General features: G+C 35.1%; 2 protein-coding genes across 3 annotated transcripts in view; both read left to right on the forward strand.

Annotated features, from left to right (window-relative positions):
- The first annotated feature begins 239 nt into the window (after positions 1–239).
- LOC106172026 (uncharacterized) lies at positions 240–6,887 on the forward strand. Its single transcript, XM_013552602.2, has 13 exons — positions 240–349; positions 512–703; positions 1,014–1,187; positions 1,390–1,460; positions 2,016–2,160; positions 2,567–2,632; positions 2,944–3,086; positions 3,369–3,465; positions 3,756–3,826; positions 4,277–4,339; positions 4,658–4,782; positions 5,210–5,308; positions 5,546–6,887. The coding sequence occupies exons 2-13, from the start codon at positions 514–516 to the stop codon at positions 5,628–5,630; spliced, it is 1,329 nt and encodes a 442-aa protein (XP_013408056.2). The 5' UTR covers positions 240–349; positions 512–513; the 3' UTR covers positions 5,631–6,887.
- A 4,936-nt stretch (positions 6,888–11,823) lies between these two features.
- Positions 11,824–17,706, forward strand: part of LOC106172028 (synapsin) — a 51,821-nt gene continuing 45,938 nt past the window's right edge. The window contains exons 1-2 of one of the 2 annotated variants that reach the window (XM_087015194.1): positions 11,824–12,540; positions 13,950–14,883. In XM_087015194.1, the coding sequence (XP_086871320.1) occupies positions 14,624–14,883 (260 nt within the window). In that variant the 5' untranslated portion in view covers positions 11,824–12,540; positions 13,950–14,623. The remainder of the gene's footprint in view (positions 12,541–13,949; positions 14,884–17,706) is intronic. The other variant, XM_013552604.3, reaches the window with a different exon arrangement.

Here is a 17,706-nt window from a genome sequence, read left to right on the forward strand (position 1 = left end):
CTTCAATATCTTGTTTCGATTAATGTAATACCGGGAAGTATAATGAAAACCAGTATTTTGGGCAGATCATTCACAATCATATGTAATCTTCACAGTTTCTTAAAGATGGCGATGTGCCAAGACAAGATAGACCAAAACGAGAAATTCATACTTAAACTTTTCATTTCCCATTTCATCGATTGTAATTTGTTATGATATAGAGGGATTTATAGATTAAAATGTCTAACTATATTCAGACATAGATAAAATACAGGAAGTCCACGTTAAGTTTTTTTGGTTACAGCGACACCTGTTGACCAGATAAATTTATTGGTGGGAAAACATTGTTGGACGAAAATTGATCTTGGAAGTAAGTTTCTCAATTGCCATCTTTTCTGCTTTGTTGTTCTCGTGATTAACTCACTAGTCATACTTTTAAACTTAGTGAGGGTATGTTTTCATTAAGTACAAGAGATAATTCATTAATACACACACACATTTAAACACATTTTGTCCACTGTCTATATTCCAGCCATGCCAGGTGGACTTGGTTCTCAGCAGTTTCAAAGCATGGCTGCAGGGGCCCTAGCAGGGGCTGCCTCTGTCTTTCTCACCTACCAGGCATATTGTTACTATAGACGCACGCATATACATAGTCAACAGAGAGGGAATCCACGTACAGAGCCGCTGGACACGGAAATGGATATTGTGGGACAAAATACTAGTGAGATGTTTTTGAAATGAAAATGATGAATGTATGATGAAATAAAATGTGGGATAATAAAGTCAGGTTCATGTCAAACTTTGAAAGTATCAGCAGTAAGTAGATTAACAGTTTAACTGGTATGTGCCCAGTCTGTTACTGTCATAGGGAAATAAATGCCAAGCACAAAGACCTTTCTGACATTTTAAAATTCAAACTACAGTGGGGCCTTTAAACATTGTTCACAATATTTGTTATAAGATTACTATTGCTCTTTTGTATTGAATAAAAAAAACGTGAATGTAATAACTAAGTTAAATAAAAATTTCAGATCTTTCTGAGAGCATGATGGAATCTCCACAGGCTTCAAGAACACTGCATATACTTAACTCGCCTCCCAGACATGCAGATGGATTGATGCCAGTTCTCCCAGAATCTCAGAAAGGAGAGGCGCAGGCGTTGCTTCACCTTCTGTATCACATAGCAGAAGATCAGGGGAGACTTGGTATGACACAGGTTTTATTATGTGCTTTTGAAAGACATTATTATAAGTTTTTGAAACAAGAGTAGAGAAATTTTAACAATGTAAGTTCTTCCAACATTTAGTGGAAGCTTATTAACTCTGATTTTTTAGCTGTTGTTGGAAGAACCTTTCATCATAAGCTTTGTATAAGTATAAAATTGAAAGTATTTTGTCTTGCATCCAGATGGCTATGTTCACAGGGGGATCACGTGTAACCTCTGTGGCCAGAGTCCTGTGTGTGGAACCAGGTTCAAGGTGAGTGAGTTGTCTAGAAGCATCGTATACACACACACATGCACACATACACACACACACACACACACACACACACACACGCAATCGCGTGTGGATGACACCGTAGGGCCTGATTATGACTGATAAAAATTGTCAAAAATAAAGAGCAGGTAACATTATGAATTCTTGTAAGCGTAACTTCTTTTATTTCAATTTATTCATACGCGAGTCATGTGGTGCATCGTATAATCAAATTAGTGCTCATAAGTCATCACAATATTATAACCAAGTAGTTGAACACTACAATTAGCTACACAGGTTCCAGGTGCTTGTATTATTCAGTAGCTACACTATGTAGGAAAGTGATAACTTTCTGTTCCCAATAGAAAAAAATACTTAGTACATTTTGTACACGAACTATAATTAAAAAGTAAGAAAAATATGTTTACATGTTGAGGACCAGAATAGTTTTATAGTTTTACATGATTTGTGCAATTGTGTTTCATTGTTTACTTTGGAATTCTTTTTAAATGCAATTGTTTTTTCATCTGGATTGATATAAATGTTGTGTTTCAGTGTGCCAACTGTATCGACTATGACGTCTGTGAGAGATGTGAACCCAAAGATTTACACAACAAAACCCATTTATTCATCAAGATCCGCATCCCTCTACCACCTCTTGCCAACCCTAGGATGCCTTTGTTTAAACCCCTCTATCCAGGTATATATGTTCAATTTCAATTTCAATTTATTTCTGTACTGGTACATAAATAATCATGACCTTGTAGAATAAAATATAATAAAAATAATAATAATAATAATATTGGTGCATTATCATTCTCTTATTGGTAATTGGATTACCTGTTTGTGAATGAAGAAGTATATATCTTTATATATATTGACAATAGTGCTGACATCTGCTGGCCAAATAGATATTTTGATACTTGAAACTGTGCTGCCATCTGGTAGTCAATTAATGATATTTTATTGCTCAGCACTGCTGCCTGCTTAATGTTTGGTTTGAATGCATGTATGTCTTCAGAGCTGGCCAGTTTCAATACTTGGGTCACATAACATCATAAAATAACTGAAAACAAACTCTTAATGTTTTACCGCTCTTTTTCCAGGAAAGGAATATAATGTTGTGAAACTTAACAAAGAAGAAATATCCATTTTTAAAAAAGAGACTTTATGTAAGTACTGGTATCTTTCCCTTGGCACAGCTCATGATAAAGGTGACAATATTTAAAAAAGCTGACAGCAGTTAATGTTAATGGTCTATTTCAACATTTGCTTGATGCTTAGGTTTTCATTTGGATAATTATTGATAACATGATATTAAATGGATTCTTTTTACTTATTTTTGATTTTTTCTTTCATTTAATGCCCTCTGTTCTAGATTTAGGCTTTTAACATAGAAGTGCATTTTCTCTCTTCTGCTGTGTGTGATTGTGTACCCTCTGCAAACTTAAAAAATAATCTTTTCTTTGATGTAAATCTTCAGTTGACCAACATGAGCTGGAGTCCCTGTACGACCAGTATAAGTCCCTGTGTACAACAGAGAGGGGGATAACAAGGGATGTCTTCGACCAGTGCCTCGGTCCACTTGCGTCCACTAAAAACCTGGTAATGGACAGGATGTTTAAGGTAAGGTCATGGCGTACTCGTCAGCAGGCAAAGTCTTATCATAGGAAAAGGGATTTTGTCGTCCAATATCAATATCAAAGACATAAAAAAAGAAAAAAAAAACAATATAACCTTATTTATCTTATATATATCTATCTGTCTCTCAGTCTGTCTACTTGTCTTTTTTCCAGCTGATTTTTTGTAAAATCCAAAATTAACATAATTTTAAAATGAATTGATTATGAGTTATCCATTTAATTTAATTTATTTATTGTAGTTTTTCTCTTACTCGACTAATTTCAGTTTTATGATCGTAATGATGACAAGTACATAGACTTTCATGAGATGGTCACTGGGATGTCCATACTGGTTAAGGGAACCAAGATGGACAAGCTGCCTTGTAAGTGAATGGAGAAAGTGATAATTATTTCACATCACATTCTTATTTTAATTTTTTTTTTTTTCGCATTTAACACCCCTGGTATTATACTCTGTACTCTGTAAAAGGTAGAGACTAAATTTGCTAAATAAAGATAAATTTGTGGGATTGGTAGCCTATTTATGTAAGATTTATGTAATGAAAAATGAATTAATTGAGTAAAAGGTGAAATATTACTTGGATGCTAATTTTTAGAGATCTTATTTATTTATTTATTGATTGATTGATTGATTGTAAATGTTTATGTTTAGATGCCTTTGAAGGCTATGACTTGGAAAACAAAGGGTCCATCAGCAAGGAAAACCTTAGGAGAATGTTCAAGGTTTGGCTAATAAAATAGTTTTTCCTTTACTTGGGAACATAATTATTCATATCACATCATATTTAAGCAATAACAATTTCTTTTCATTCAATTCTAAATTAAATATTATATTATTTTTTGATCAAAAAGAATGAAAACGTGCTATATCTACACATTTAAGACTAATTCAGTGGAAAAATATAAACTTGACAAAATAGAAAAATGATAGCTGAAGTGAGTTTCAAATTGGCTAGAATAACAGTCATTTAAAGGCCACTTTTCCAATGTGTGATATATTAATCTGTATCAACAAGTTATGTTCAGACACCTTGTCGCAACACCGATAAGAATACCATGCAATAGGAAAAGGGCCTAACATAGATTTAAGTGAAAAATTAGGATCGTTATCTATTGTTCATTTAAGACTATAATAATATGATAATGTTAGCATTATTCGAACATATTCTTCAGGCTTATTTCAACATAACCATAGAACTAGTGCGAGATGTAGTCAAGGCCTGTGAGGAGGAGATGGTACGTAGAATATATCACTTGAGTCTGAATGCCATATATATTAAGACATCTTTTAAAAAATTGATAACATGATTATCAACCTTAGAATTTGTGGTGAACTGGATATAGTTATGTTCACGTTTTGGATTATTTAAAAGTCATGGTAAGAAAAAGAAAGTGAAGACAGCATGGTGATATCTGATTTATAATAAGTATTTATGTTTTTACTCCTCACCAGTAGATCTGAAATACCATAATGAAATAGCAGACTTGAACACAATTCAGCAAAGAAAAGTTCAACCAAATAAAACAAATATAACATATTATTTCACACTCTAGATGGCAAACTTCGATGACAGTTCTGGCAAGCCAGTGTCAGCTCTGTTCAGTGCCCCTATTCCAATCGAGAGCACAAACAACAACATCCCTAGTAAACAACCATTTCCCGGGAACCCAGGAGGAAGGTGGGTATTGGCCTGAAGTAATGTTTTTATCTATATAAAATGACAAATAATATCAAAGCAGCCATTGCAACTCGGGCAAGCAATGCATAGCATATACTGTGGGTGTAAAAAGTGTTGGGAATATTAAAGTAAAATGCATGTCTTTATGTAGGTTATTTTAAAGTCCCTCTACAAATTTCATTCTAAAATGTCAGTAAAAACTCTTGAATGAGATTTCAAGGTTGCAACTTGCCACAGAATAAGACATTTTGTGTGCCATTGTCAATGGCAGTGAAATAAATTGATTTTAATAAATGATTCATTTGCCATGTGTTGTCATTGAAGATGGTTTATCTATGAAATGTCTTCTAATTTCAAACCAATTGCCAGATGACAGTGAGTAAAAATGTTGGTTTGTTGTTTATTTGAACATCTTTGTCTTATCTAGGGAGACAATGTGGCCAGTGATGGAAGCAATGTCCCAGGATGCAATAGAAGAAATGGTGGACAACATCTTTAAGATGGCAAAGCTTCTAGATGGACACAGGTAATTTTATAGCAGTAATCCTCTCTCTTTAAAATGAATGATTATTCAATAAAGAATGATTTTTTTTCTTTTTTAAGGTAGTTTCACCTATTTTATTCTGATTTGCAATTTGCAACCTTTTCTGAAATCAAAATTTTGCCCCTGGCATTAAAAACATTTCATTGCATGATCAAATCTTAACATTTGTGGATTAAGGGAAAAAAAGAAATTGGCTATATTGTTTCTTCTTTATTTCAGGATGCCATTTAGCAAATTTAAAGAGATAACTCTTCAGGACGGCTCCTTGTGTGCCTGGTTTGATGCTCTTGGAACTGTCTTCTGATGACCACACGATGACCAATCACTGACCATAGGACACTTGGTGACCAGTCACTAACCATAGGACATTTGATGACCAGTCACTAATCATTGAACACTTGGTGACCAGTCACTGACCATAGGACACTTGGTGACCAGTCACTGACCATAAGCACTTGGTGACCAGTCACTGACCATAGGACACTTGGTGACCATTCACTGACCATAGGACACTTGTTGACCAGTCACACTGACCATAGGACACTTGGTGACCATTCACTGACCATAGGACACTTGATGACCAGGCACTGAACAGGCGGAATCAAGTGAGACATTGTAAAAGCTAATTGTACTTTAACATCTATTTCTTGGTAAATATAGGATTATGATCTCAGTTTTCTTGGCCTGGTTGGCAGGAACATAAAAAGTTGTTATTACTAGATAAATGAGTTTGTAGGACAAGGAATCTCAAAAACATACTTCCTTTAATATCTTCTATTTGTATCTAAATTAAAAAATTTTTGACTATGTCAGACATTCATTTTTGCTTTAATGTCAGTCTGTAGGAAATTTCATTTCCTGCAAAAAGAAGAAAATGGTATCCGCAGACTGTTATAAATATACAGTTAATGGGCTTTGCCGACTTTACTGAATACACTGTTAATGCACTTCCCCAACATCAGAAGCCCTGTATTGAATATTAAATGAACTTAGTATTGTTCTGTGAGGAGTCCTGTGGTAGTAAAGGAAATGAATGGATGCATTTCTACAGATACATTGGTTACTTAATTACTTCCTTTGATTATCATTATTTGTAATCTTTGGGTCACTCTTTTCCAAAAAGAAAAAAGAAGCACTACACATTTTTGTAGCAGCAGAATCACTGATGAGATTGAAATGTTGAGTCTAGTTTCAGAGCCCCCCCCCCCCCTCATTTACTGAATTTAAAAAGAATGATAAAAATTGTTAATATTCAAACATCAAAAATACGAAATTGAACTACTTTTCAGGTCTCCCTTTTATTTTAACAATAGATTGTTAGATTAAAATGGCACAAATTACAATTTTAACCAGAAAAGATTGTAATTCCCATTGGATATTGTGGTGTGGTAATTACAGGGGGTCTGTAGTGATAGGCTTTTTGAACACCACATGAGATTTTCCCCCACAGGATGAGGACCCTGTTGTTCATCACAATCAATACTAACTGCCACAGTCTTGTGCAAAGACCAGATTTTTCAACATAGCTTTACATGGTTGGTAATTGGATTTCTGATTTTGGCCTTTCTGAAAAAAAGTTGGATAAAAAAGAGGGCATGCATGGAAAGGAATATATATTTTTAATATTTATTATTTAAGATTTTTTTCTCATTTAAATCCATGAAATATTGAAGAAATTCCGAAGCATACAATAATGTTATCTTCTGACTTAAGCCTATAATTTTGCCACCCGTCTTTTGAGCAGTGGTCACACCCACCACCATATATTTTTATCATTGTTCTAGTTCTTAAAATAACAAGGGCCTCACACTTGCTGTGATACACTTAAGCAACATGAAATTTGCAATAAAAACATATTGATCAGACTAGGACCAGTTAAAAGGGAAATGATAATCAACAGTCAGTGAACTTAGCTTTGACTATTTTTGACAAAGAGAATAATTTAAAATCCATACATCACGTTTATACTGCTAAATATGTCATGCCAACAGATAATTTTTGGGTGCCTTCAACTATGCCAAGTTCCAGGAAATATTAAGTGGGAATCCCATTGGGTGAGAAAATTGAACAGTTCGGTCATTTGATAATAATTACAGTCAGTGTGTGCAGTAATCCAGTGAATTGATATATACCGTTGTCCAAAGGTCTGTTGTCGGAATGTGTACTGACATGGCAATACCAACTGTAGAAAGTAATAGTAACAAAAATAAAAAAAATTCTTTGGAGCATTCAAGTATCCTGCTGATATCAGATTATCAAAAGAGTTATTATATTTGTTATTTATTTGTTTGTTTGTTTATGTAACATTGTGTACAGTTCTGTACATGTTAGATGAATTCACTCTGTTTTTGTAGTTAGCTGTCAGTAAGTATTCAGACATAAGTTTAAAATGTGTGATGTCATATCTTGTGATTTTGATGTCACAATATTGCCAGTGCCTACAGTGTGATGTCACATCTTGTTTCTGTGATGTCACAATATTGCCAGTGCCTACAGTGTGATGTCACATCTTGTTTCTGTGATGTCACAATATTGCCAGTGCCTACAGTGTGATGTCACATCTTGTTTCTGTGATGTCACAATATTGCCAATGTCTGTTGAGAGACATCATTTTTACTAGCCCTTCTAATGTGTTGTGTCAAAGACATTGACAGTTTTGTAAATATGTCACATGCTTGTGTTTTTTGTACAGGCATTGTATTGTCTGTATGATTTGTAAGTAGTTCATATGTTGTACATAGACCTCTCAAAGGCTGTGTGAAGGGGGAAAATGCACCTTGTGATATTTGAATTTAAACTATATTTTGATATTGATTTAAAATGTGTAATTTATTTTGACATGTGAATAATATCAAGGAATTTTCAAACAGTGTTCTGTGTTAATTTCATTATCCTTGGCACAATCAGTGCTTCAATTTTTAAAACAAGAATGGAGACAACCACAGAATGGTGACCTCAGAGAGAGAGAGAGAGAGAGAGAGAGAGAGAGAGAGAGAGAGAAAATACATTAAAGAAGGGGGGGGTTAGGATTTGGGGGGAAAAAGCAAGGAAATATTTAGAAAAGTAGTTTCACAAGGCCATACACCACAGCTTAATTGATGTCTGAAGGGTCTAGAATGATCCTAGTAATCTGCAGAAATGTGATACTAATGCTGAATGTGTGTTGGGATATTCAATTTAAAGTTTTGTAATTGTGTTAGGTCTACCCTGAGATGGGTTAAAAGTGACAGCAATGTGTCATTGGCACTCCATAACTGCAGTCTGATTGATGAGAGGCATACAAGTTATGGTTGAAAAACTCTTGTTATGTCACTCATAGGGTTCCTTGGCTGGAAATGTTTTAAGACATATATATTTATTCCTCTTCAAAATAAGTGGAAAATTAAGTGAAAAGATACATTTTTCACTATGTTGACAATTACGTCATGAACATAGTGGCGATAGGGAGTCACCCAAATGACCTGTTATGAGTACGTCGATCGCAAACCGCGTGTAGGTACGAATAGAGCACAGTTGGAAATGATGTAATTATTAAAGGTGTTAAAAGAAACAGGCTGTGGATATTTATCAGTCTTTGTTGTCCAAGCTCATGTTCTGCTCTGCTTGCTCATCTAAGACTTTTAACATTGACGAAATCTCTCATTTGCTTTCACCCACAAACCACCAGGTGAATGGAGAAAAAAATGAACAAAGTCAAAGTCACCAAAAAGATCAATTGCTCTGTTGCTAGAAATATGGTGCTATTATTATCCCAGAAACAAATACATAAAAGCATATATTTATGTCACACAGTGTTAAAGCAATTCAAGGAGAACAGCATTTTTCCCTCCCCCCCCCCCACCTTTTTTTTGCATTAAAAGACTCCAATTACCCCACATCCAGAGTAGATCATGTTAGAGATATGCTTGTTTTTCTTGCCAAGACAGAGAAAGAGAGTGGGAACAGGAAACGTGTGGGTGTGAGAGATGGTGATTACCCCTGTGGGCGAGCAAGGTGTTTCCAGTGATTACTGCCTCAATCATTTGCCTTGCATTTCTGTCTATTATCTCTGCGTGTGGTCACACACACACACACACACTCCCCCGCGCACATGCACACATACTTTTGAATGTTTCTGAATGCTGTTAGACTTAATTATCCCTCCTCTGAAAATGATTTGTTTACCAATGACAGTTTTTTTTCGCTTCTGTGTCTCCACATTATATACAAATGTTCATTTATCAAGATTTTCTTAAACAACAATATTTTATCTTTATGGACAACATCAACAGTATCTTATCTTTATAGCTTCAAAAAATCAAGTCCATGTTTCTCATAATATTAGTCAAACAGGTGATTAGTAAAAAATAAAAGGTAAATAAAACATAGTGAAGGTAAATCATTATGCAGTCATTCTGTGGAGATGGCTAGCATAAATGAAATTATCTTCTAAAGTCTAAGAAGATTGTTTCAGAATATCTGTGGGTGTAATGCATCTTCTTGTGACAATTGGAGGTCAAAACGCCTCTTTAATTATCCTTACTCAAAGGAGATCCCAGGTAAAATGTCAATGTGTCACCCTGTTGACTTTTAATTAATGTAAGGCTTGTTTTTATACCCTTTATAACTTAATGATGTCCTCGAGGATTGCTGGCTGGGGTTTCTTGGAAAGGGTAATCTTTCAACAGGTATTATTTCTGCACTTGGAATTGTTACAGCTCATTGGTGTCCTTACCATGGCGCTGTTGTTTGTGATCTAAATTGTTTTTGTAAATCATGTAAGTGATTAAAAAAAAACGAAAAAAAAAACATTTATATGATTTAAATTTTTTTTTTATCTCAGCACATTAATATGGTTCTGTTATCAATTTAAGATAAATCGTGTGGATGTCCCACATATATTGATGGACATATATATATGGCTTTTACACTACTTTAGAAAATTGAAGGACGATTCCGTGGCTTTATGGGCTTCGTTATTTATCTAGTGATATCACCAAGAATGTGATAAATGGACTTATGATAGACAGTGAAAAGGTAAAATTGGTTTATCTGGCATAAAAAGGTTGTGCATGGACTTGAATATCATTTCTTAGAATGCCTTAACTTAATTTTGAGTAAAGAAATTGTTTTTAAAAGAGGTTTCGCTGCTTCCCTTAGCTTTATATACTAGGTGATGTTTATAAAAGGCATTTTTATCCTAAAATTGGACAAAAGCATAAAGGATAAGAAGAGAGGGCTCTACCAGTCAGTGCGTAAGCAGGGTCTGTACACTCACACTGTGTAGTCTATCTATCTGGAATTATTGATTCCCTCTCACCTGTAGAAATCTATACTCCCAAAACAAATATTATGTCAACTATTCTGTAGTCTTCATTTTGCCTCATTTATTGTAAGTGGGAATGATATTGTGTAGAGATGCATTTGTAAACTTAAGACCTGATGATTGAAGTGTTTGTGTATGTGAGTGTGAGAGAGAGAGAGAGAGGACAAATCATAGGTAAATGACACTGTATAATAGTCAAATTTTAATTTGTCATTTTCAGAGGTCCAAATCATGTACGGTCAATATATTTAAAGTTGAATACAGTCAAAACATTTTTCTTTTACTTTTCTTTCAAAATATTTCATCAGAATAATGCTGACACAATTAAGTGTATGTATCTAAGTTTTTTTTTTACTTTTAACAACTAGATACATTATAAACAAAGACTCAAATATTTCAAACACTCAAATATCAGGCAAAAACTAATTAACAGTCATTCAGAAGAAAATACCAAAAAGCTGAAAACAAATTATTAGTTGTAAAGATGAACTGGGTGTGCACAAAGCCTGGTGGGAGAGTGGTTGATCAGTTGAGACTCCTGGGAGACCCCGAGTTCCCAGAACTGTTCTCAGTAATAATAATACCCAGCATCTCCTGCAAATTATCAGGACCTTGTGCAAACATTGATTCCAGTTTTCCAGAGAGAGAGAGAGAGAGAGAGAGAGAGAGGGGGAGGGAGGGGGGGGGAGATGAGGAAAGAGAGAGAGAGAGGAGGGAGAAAGTAGAAGGGGTGTGTATGGCCCTATCCATTTGTGGTTTTATTGACACTTGTGGTTTTATTGTGGTTTTATTGAAATGGTTTATGTTGAATATGATAATTTATTTAAAGATTGGGTATGCACAATTTATTTCATACAATTTGATTTGAGACATTTGGATTTGAGACATTTTGATAATTTTGTATGTACAGATTCAAACAGTCACCATCTGCAGCATCTGAAAACATATCTGGGAAAAGTCACTGTTGTCCAGAAAAACTCTTCCAAAGTAGTTTAGATAAATGGCAAAAGAAAAGAATCCCATTCAGACCAAAAGCTTTTTTTTTCACAAACATTCTGATTGTTGTCAAAAAGACCTAGAGCACCATCTAAATCTACCTATGATTTTTAATGTCCTCATAGTCCAGCCCAGCAGTCGACCACCCCCACATGGTTAAACCACTTCACCCACCCACCCACCTCCCACTCCCACCTACTGCTGGGCTGGTGACTCCAGTCTCCATGGTTACCACAACCAACCTCTACCGTGAAACAAAATGCTACAGATCCTTTTTCAGTTTTACAGACTGAACGGACTACAAGCTCTTCTCTTAAAGGCTGAGAGGCCTGCTACATATTACATGGCAGATCAATAATCCAGTCCTGCTTTAGTCGAGCCACTGCTTCCACCGACCAATATTCTGTATTGAGCTGTGTGCTAGGCAAGGCTGGTGAATTATTAATGCACCAAATATCAATGTTAGGGGATATAATACTAGGGCTGAGCACAGTCTATACAGGCACCTGTTTTGCTGGGACATCTTTAGTGTGGATGTTTGGATCCTGTGGGATTTAGGTGTACAGTAGAACAGGATCATCCATGTAGGGTATCAGTCTTGCAGAGAGGTACATGTGGCAGTGAGACATCGAGGGTTTGGGCATTGACTTTGCATCGCGAAAGGCCTGTTTGCGGTTTGCTTGACCACACCTTGAAGCATCTTTCTTCTGCGGCCAAGATTAGATCCAACATCCACTGGCTGTTAAGTCCTGTCCACTGGGAATAATAGGGCAAGCTGGTTGGGGATGTACTGGAGACGTGCATTGCATTCAAGAAGATGAGATATTGACCAACCGGGTTGGTGGCTTGCATCAGCTGCGTGATTACTGACCGGACATCGAGGGTGATTATACTGTTGGCGAGTATTTCAAAGGTAAGATTTGCATCCGATGACAGTATTTATAGTTGCGTTTGAGCATTTAACTGTTACTGCCCAAGAGAGCTGGGAATTATTCAATGTTTCTTCCCAGAACCTCATTGATTTCTTCTTTTTTCCCATTTTCTGTTTCGTTATTTTGAGATGAGTCAGCTTGCAGAATACATGAATGATGTCGCTGAATATCATGTGAGATTGCCTTATATTTCTGGGGAAGTCTGTGGGGCCTTTGTCTGATTTGATCACAGAAAGGGTTAATATTCTGCAAATTGCATTAAAGCTGCTCTATGTATACCTTACTGTTGGAAAAGCATTGGCATAAAACATCACAGCATATACCTGCAGAAAGAGCTTTTTGTGCCCCTCTGCCCCTCCCCCCCCAACTCGACCGTTTAACACATAGTGCAGGCTCATAGCCAGGGGAATTTGGGGGGGGGGGGGGGGGAGAGAGTCAAAAAACCACCCTTTTGGAAATGTGTCTGCTCTGAATCAATATTTGATGTAGATTCTATGAGCACACAGATTTCATCATGATAAAATATTTATTTATTTTTTATTATTATTATTTTTTGTGACAAAAAAAAACAGTTTTATTAAAAGGTTAAAACAAGCATAAAAAGAAGAAAAAAATATTTTGGTCTTGATTTCATTTGCCTAAGACGGCAGTTACAACAGATGGCATACCTTAGAAACAGGGTAAATTCATCTTGGAAATGTTGACAATTCACTTTGGCATGTCATATCCTAGAAACAACTTCTGCAACATGAGAACAGGACAAATACATAGGATGAGTAATATTTCAGGAAACCAATGGTTGATTGGTAATAACTTTGATGCAGGGTTAGAAGTTATTAGATTTATTTTACATTCTTAGTTTATAAAAGCATATTGTTTTTATTTAACAAGAAAAATTGTTAAAATTTTACCAATAGTGAATTGATGTTTAAAAAAATATGTTTCATAATTCAATTATAATTTTTTGTTTTTTAATTTAATTTAATTTTGATAAATGTTCATTGTTGCTTTTTCATTTAATTAATTCCATTTTTCATTATTTATTTTTCTCACTAATAGGCATATTTGTTTTTTATTTGATTTACATTATTCTTTTCATTTTAGACTTGTTAAATTTGGACAATTTTCATATCAGTTCTATCATATTTTCAGAAAACAGTATTTGAGGTCACCGGTCTCAAGGTTTTGACACCCCTAATATATATACACTCCATTGTTTAAAGGTGTTTAAGCAGCATCTTCTCCACATCTGCCAATACCCTCCTCCCACTACTAGCCAATTTGATCCTACTTCTATTTCCTGTGTTTGATACTCTAGCATTATTATTAGACAGTGGGTAATAATCAATGGGCCTCACAATTACCACTGCTCTCATACGCTGTTATATAGTTTTAGGTGATTCTACTGTCAACAGGCCAGGCTTTGAAGGTATTGATCAGCATCATTACTGTTGTATACAGAGAAGCTGCCCATCCAGACCAAAGACAATCAATGTACAGTTGCATGTGCTGGCTATTTGAGGGAGTATTTGACTGTGTGTTGAATGTTACGCAGTGGAAAAAGGAATACTATTGGTGTAACACTTTTAAGTTGGCTATTAAGAGTCGGTCATCACTGCTGAGTGGCCACTGTGTGAATCTCACGGACCAAGGAGTTAATTTTGAGTGATATTGTTCACTGACCTTTACAAAAAGATCGGCTAGTTTGTGAACTTGGACCTGTGAATTTTGGTGCGTCCAGATTGCAACTAAAATTTTGGAATTTTTGAAGGATGTTTGTGAACAAAAGTTCAAGGGAAGACTAATTATAAAAGCAGGTGGTTTAAGGATAACAATTTGTCATCAGTGAAAAACTGGGAGCACAGAGAGGAGAATTCAGTGAGCAGTATAAGCTGCAAAGTTTGCTGAAAATATCATATGAAAAAATTTAGACACCACATTAAAAGTGAGTGTCTGAGGGACGCACAACCTTGTCATTAATCCATCGAAGAAACGGCGTGTGTTTCGCCCTTTTCACATCCCAAAATTTCACTAACCGAGCGCTTTCATGAAAACTCTTCCAAAATGATGAACTATCTGAAGCGTCGCTTTAGCTCAAGCGACATCCAAGGAGATTTGACTCGAGAAGAACAGGCGGCGGCAGCGGGAATTAACTGGAACTTGAAAAAGGGACCCTCCCCAAGTGCACCGAGTTCCCCGTCAAAAGCTGGGGCTGGATTAGCGCGGGGAATATTTTCTTCCAATGCTTCCCCTTCCAGTAAACCTTACTACAATAAGGACAGATGTAAAACCCTTCTTGTTATTGATGACCAGCACACAGACTGGTAAGAATGAATGACTTCTAACTGTCATCTTTTTTTTTTCTTTTTTTTTTTTTTACGCACAGTGCTTAACAAGATGTAGGTATGTCAATTTAAATGTGTGAAATTGCTGCTGGCTCTTGCTACATTGTGGCACTCATATTTAATTTAGTAATTGTCTGTGTAGAATAGCATTTTAACTTATTTTTTTCTGCTCTAATCCTGATGTTTTTATACCAACGAAGTGCTTATGCTAGCATATAATAACATCATGCAATCTAGCATGTACGATTTTAGCCAGAATCTCAAAATAAATTTCCCTTGAGAGAGTGGAAAGAACAAAGGTAAGTTGTCCGGATTTCATCATTTTTTTTTTTTTTAATTAATAAACAAATAAACTCAGTGGTCTAAAATAAAGTGCAAGTAGCTTCTCCAATCAACTTCTAAATTATTTTTATACATGGTACTTCAGGCATCTTTCAGTAGGTCCACATATAGAATCATGAGTCATCAATTACCATTCTTTATTGATTAATTAATGTACAGAGTATACATGCTCTGCGGGTGTATTTAGTAGATTAAGAACTTGAGGGATATATATGAATAAATATATTCATAATTTCAACATTTTGTTTTATAGCATTATAGAAAAGTATGACAATAGGGGGCAACATTACAATATACTCTGACTTAATATTGAAAAAAAAGGAAGATTTTTTTCATTAATTTATCATGAATGACTGACTTGACCATGAAAAGTATTATACTTACAGCATTTTGATTAATATTCTATTAATGGTATAAGCATGCTAAAACTTATTGCTTGTTAATGCAAAATTTTGACACTGTGACAGTTCAAACTTGGCTTTTCCAAGAGTACGTCAACTACCGCTAAGTTAGCTCAAACTATGCTTCTAAATGTTTCAAAACCTTGCCCACCCTTCGATTTAGTTCTTGTTTGATATTAATTTGATTCAACAGTTGCATTAATCATCTAATTATAGTGAACTTATGAGTGGAAAGAATTCATTTTCAAATGGGTCAAATGTGATAATGCATTATTGAATGAATTCAATTAAGATAGAAGGACGGTGAAATATATGCACTGTAACATAATGAGCGTGATGAATAGGAGTACTTATGGAAAGTGTTGGACTTCTATGGCTAGGGCATACTAATTATCACTAATGGGTGACCCTTGGAGACTTGGCCTTAATAGAATCTCATTTCTTTAGCTTGGTTTATTATAGCAATAAATGGGTGTATATGCAAAATTGAAAAAGGTTGAAAATTGTGGACATCTTGACTAAAATGACATACACACTGAACCAGTAGCAACCAAGTCTTGCACAGTATCTTTTCTCCCCAACTCTGTTTTTCAAAATGATCATCCTTTCTCAGGCAACATGCTGTGTAGACACTGGCTTGATTACAATGATTATTCAAGTATGCAGCATAATGCATGTTCATATTTTTGCCTCGTGAACAAACTTACTGAAGTAGAAGACTTGTTGAGATGGATTGCTGAAGTTTCTAGGCTCTTGAGAAATATCCTCAAACAGAATCTCATCCATTTAAAAAGGATTTTTTCACTACAATTTCTCAAACTGACTATGGCATTTAGAATGATTAAATTTTAAAATTTGTATTGGTTTATTCCTGAGTGGACCGATTTCTCAAGGAAGTCCATAGTTTTTGATGTTACTGTGTCTTGTAGAAATTGAAAGTAATAGCAATCCCTAATAATAATCCCACAACCATTGCATATCAGTTGTATTCTCTCTTTGGGATGTTTATTAAATCTCTCTCTCTCTCTCTCTCTCTCTCTCTCTCTCTCTCTCTCACACACACACACACACACACAACATAATTTTAGAGTACTGATGGTCACCTAATTTATGGGTCTCTGTAGTACTTTATTTTATAATGAAATACTAATATGTCAGATTAAAGCCTTCATTTGATTAGAAAAAAAGAAATTTACACAACATTCCCATTTCTACACAAATTGCCTTTTGTCCTGTATGAATTTAATTGAAATAATGTTGAACTTCGTACTCATAGTTCAGAGACTAGATCATGATATGATTCCATGCCACAGATTACCTCCTTCTAAAGGAAATCCGTCAGATTAAATAAATCTTCCTTTCAGACTTAGAAAAAGAGAATGACATAATCTTTAGTCAAATTACAGAATATACTCCATCCTTTCCATGGCTCGAGATCCATTTTTCTGGGCCCTAGCCCAAGCAAACTAAAAATGCATTCACACTCACTTCTTGGACTATTGATCAGAGTCCGAGCAGCGGCTCCACGTGGCAATTTATCTCTATCCCAATGAAAAGTGTCAGGCGGGATGAAATTAAAATCAATATTCCCTCCACCACTACCCGATGCCTCCTGTTGTTTTTATACAATAACAATCTGTAGTAGCTAAAATTCTGTGGTGCGTGTTTAGTTCCCTCTCTGAAATGTTCGTGTTTGTAAACAGCAGGGAGACTAGGAACTGTTTTTTAGCTCAAAGATTGATGTAAACGCACTGACAACTAAAAGCAGGTATCAATGTTTGAATATGGTATAAGAGATAGAGATAATCCTATTTATTTATTTATTTATTTATTTATTTATTTATTTATTTTACAAAAGGGGTTTGATTGCGTCTATATTTGCATAAAACTTGCCTAAAACAGTCATGTCAGATTATTAATAGCAATAGGGCCTGGATAATGTGAAGTAACAATTTGAAAATAGAAATGAGCAAACTTGTCTTGTGTTCAAAACTGTCCCAAATGATCGAAGGGTTGGGACCATTTTTTTTAAAACTTTTCAAAATAAATCAAAAAACAA

The sequence above is a fragment of the Lingula anatina genome, chromosome 6, assembly GCF_051362555.1.
Source record: "Lingula anatina isolate TDL-2025a chromosome 6, LinAna3.0, whole genome shotgun sequence".
NCBI lineage: Eukaryota > Metazoa > Brachiopoda > Lingulata > Lingulida > Lingulidae > Lingula > Lingula anatina.

Coding starts and splice junctions, on each gene's coding strand:
- LOC106172026 (XM_013552602.2), top strand. CDS start 514: ATGCCAGGTGGACTTGGTTCTCAGCAGTTTCAAAGCATGGCTGCAGGG. Junction 3,466..3,755: donor CAAGATGGACAAGCTGCCTT/GTAAGTGAATGG, acceptor GTTTATGTTTAG/ATGCCTTTGAAGGCTATGAC. Junction 4,340..4,657: donor AGGCCTGTGAGGAGGAGATG/GTACGTAGAATA, acceptor TTCACACTCTAG/ATGGCAAACTTCGATGACAG.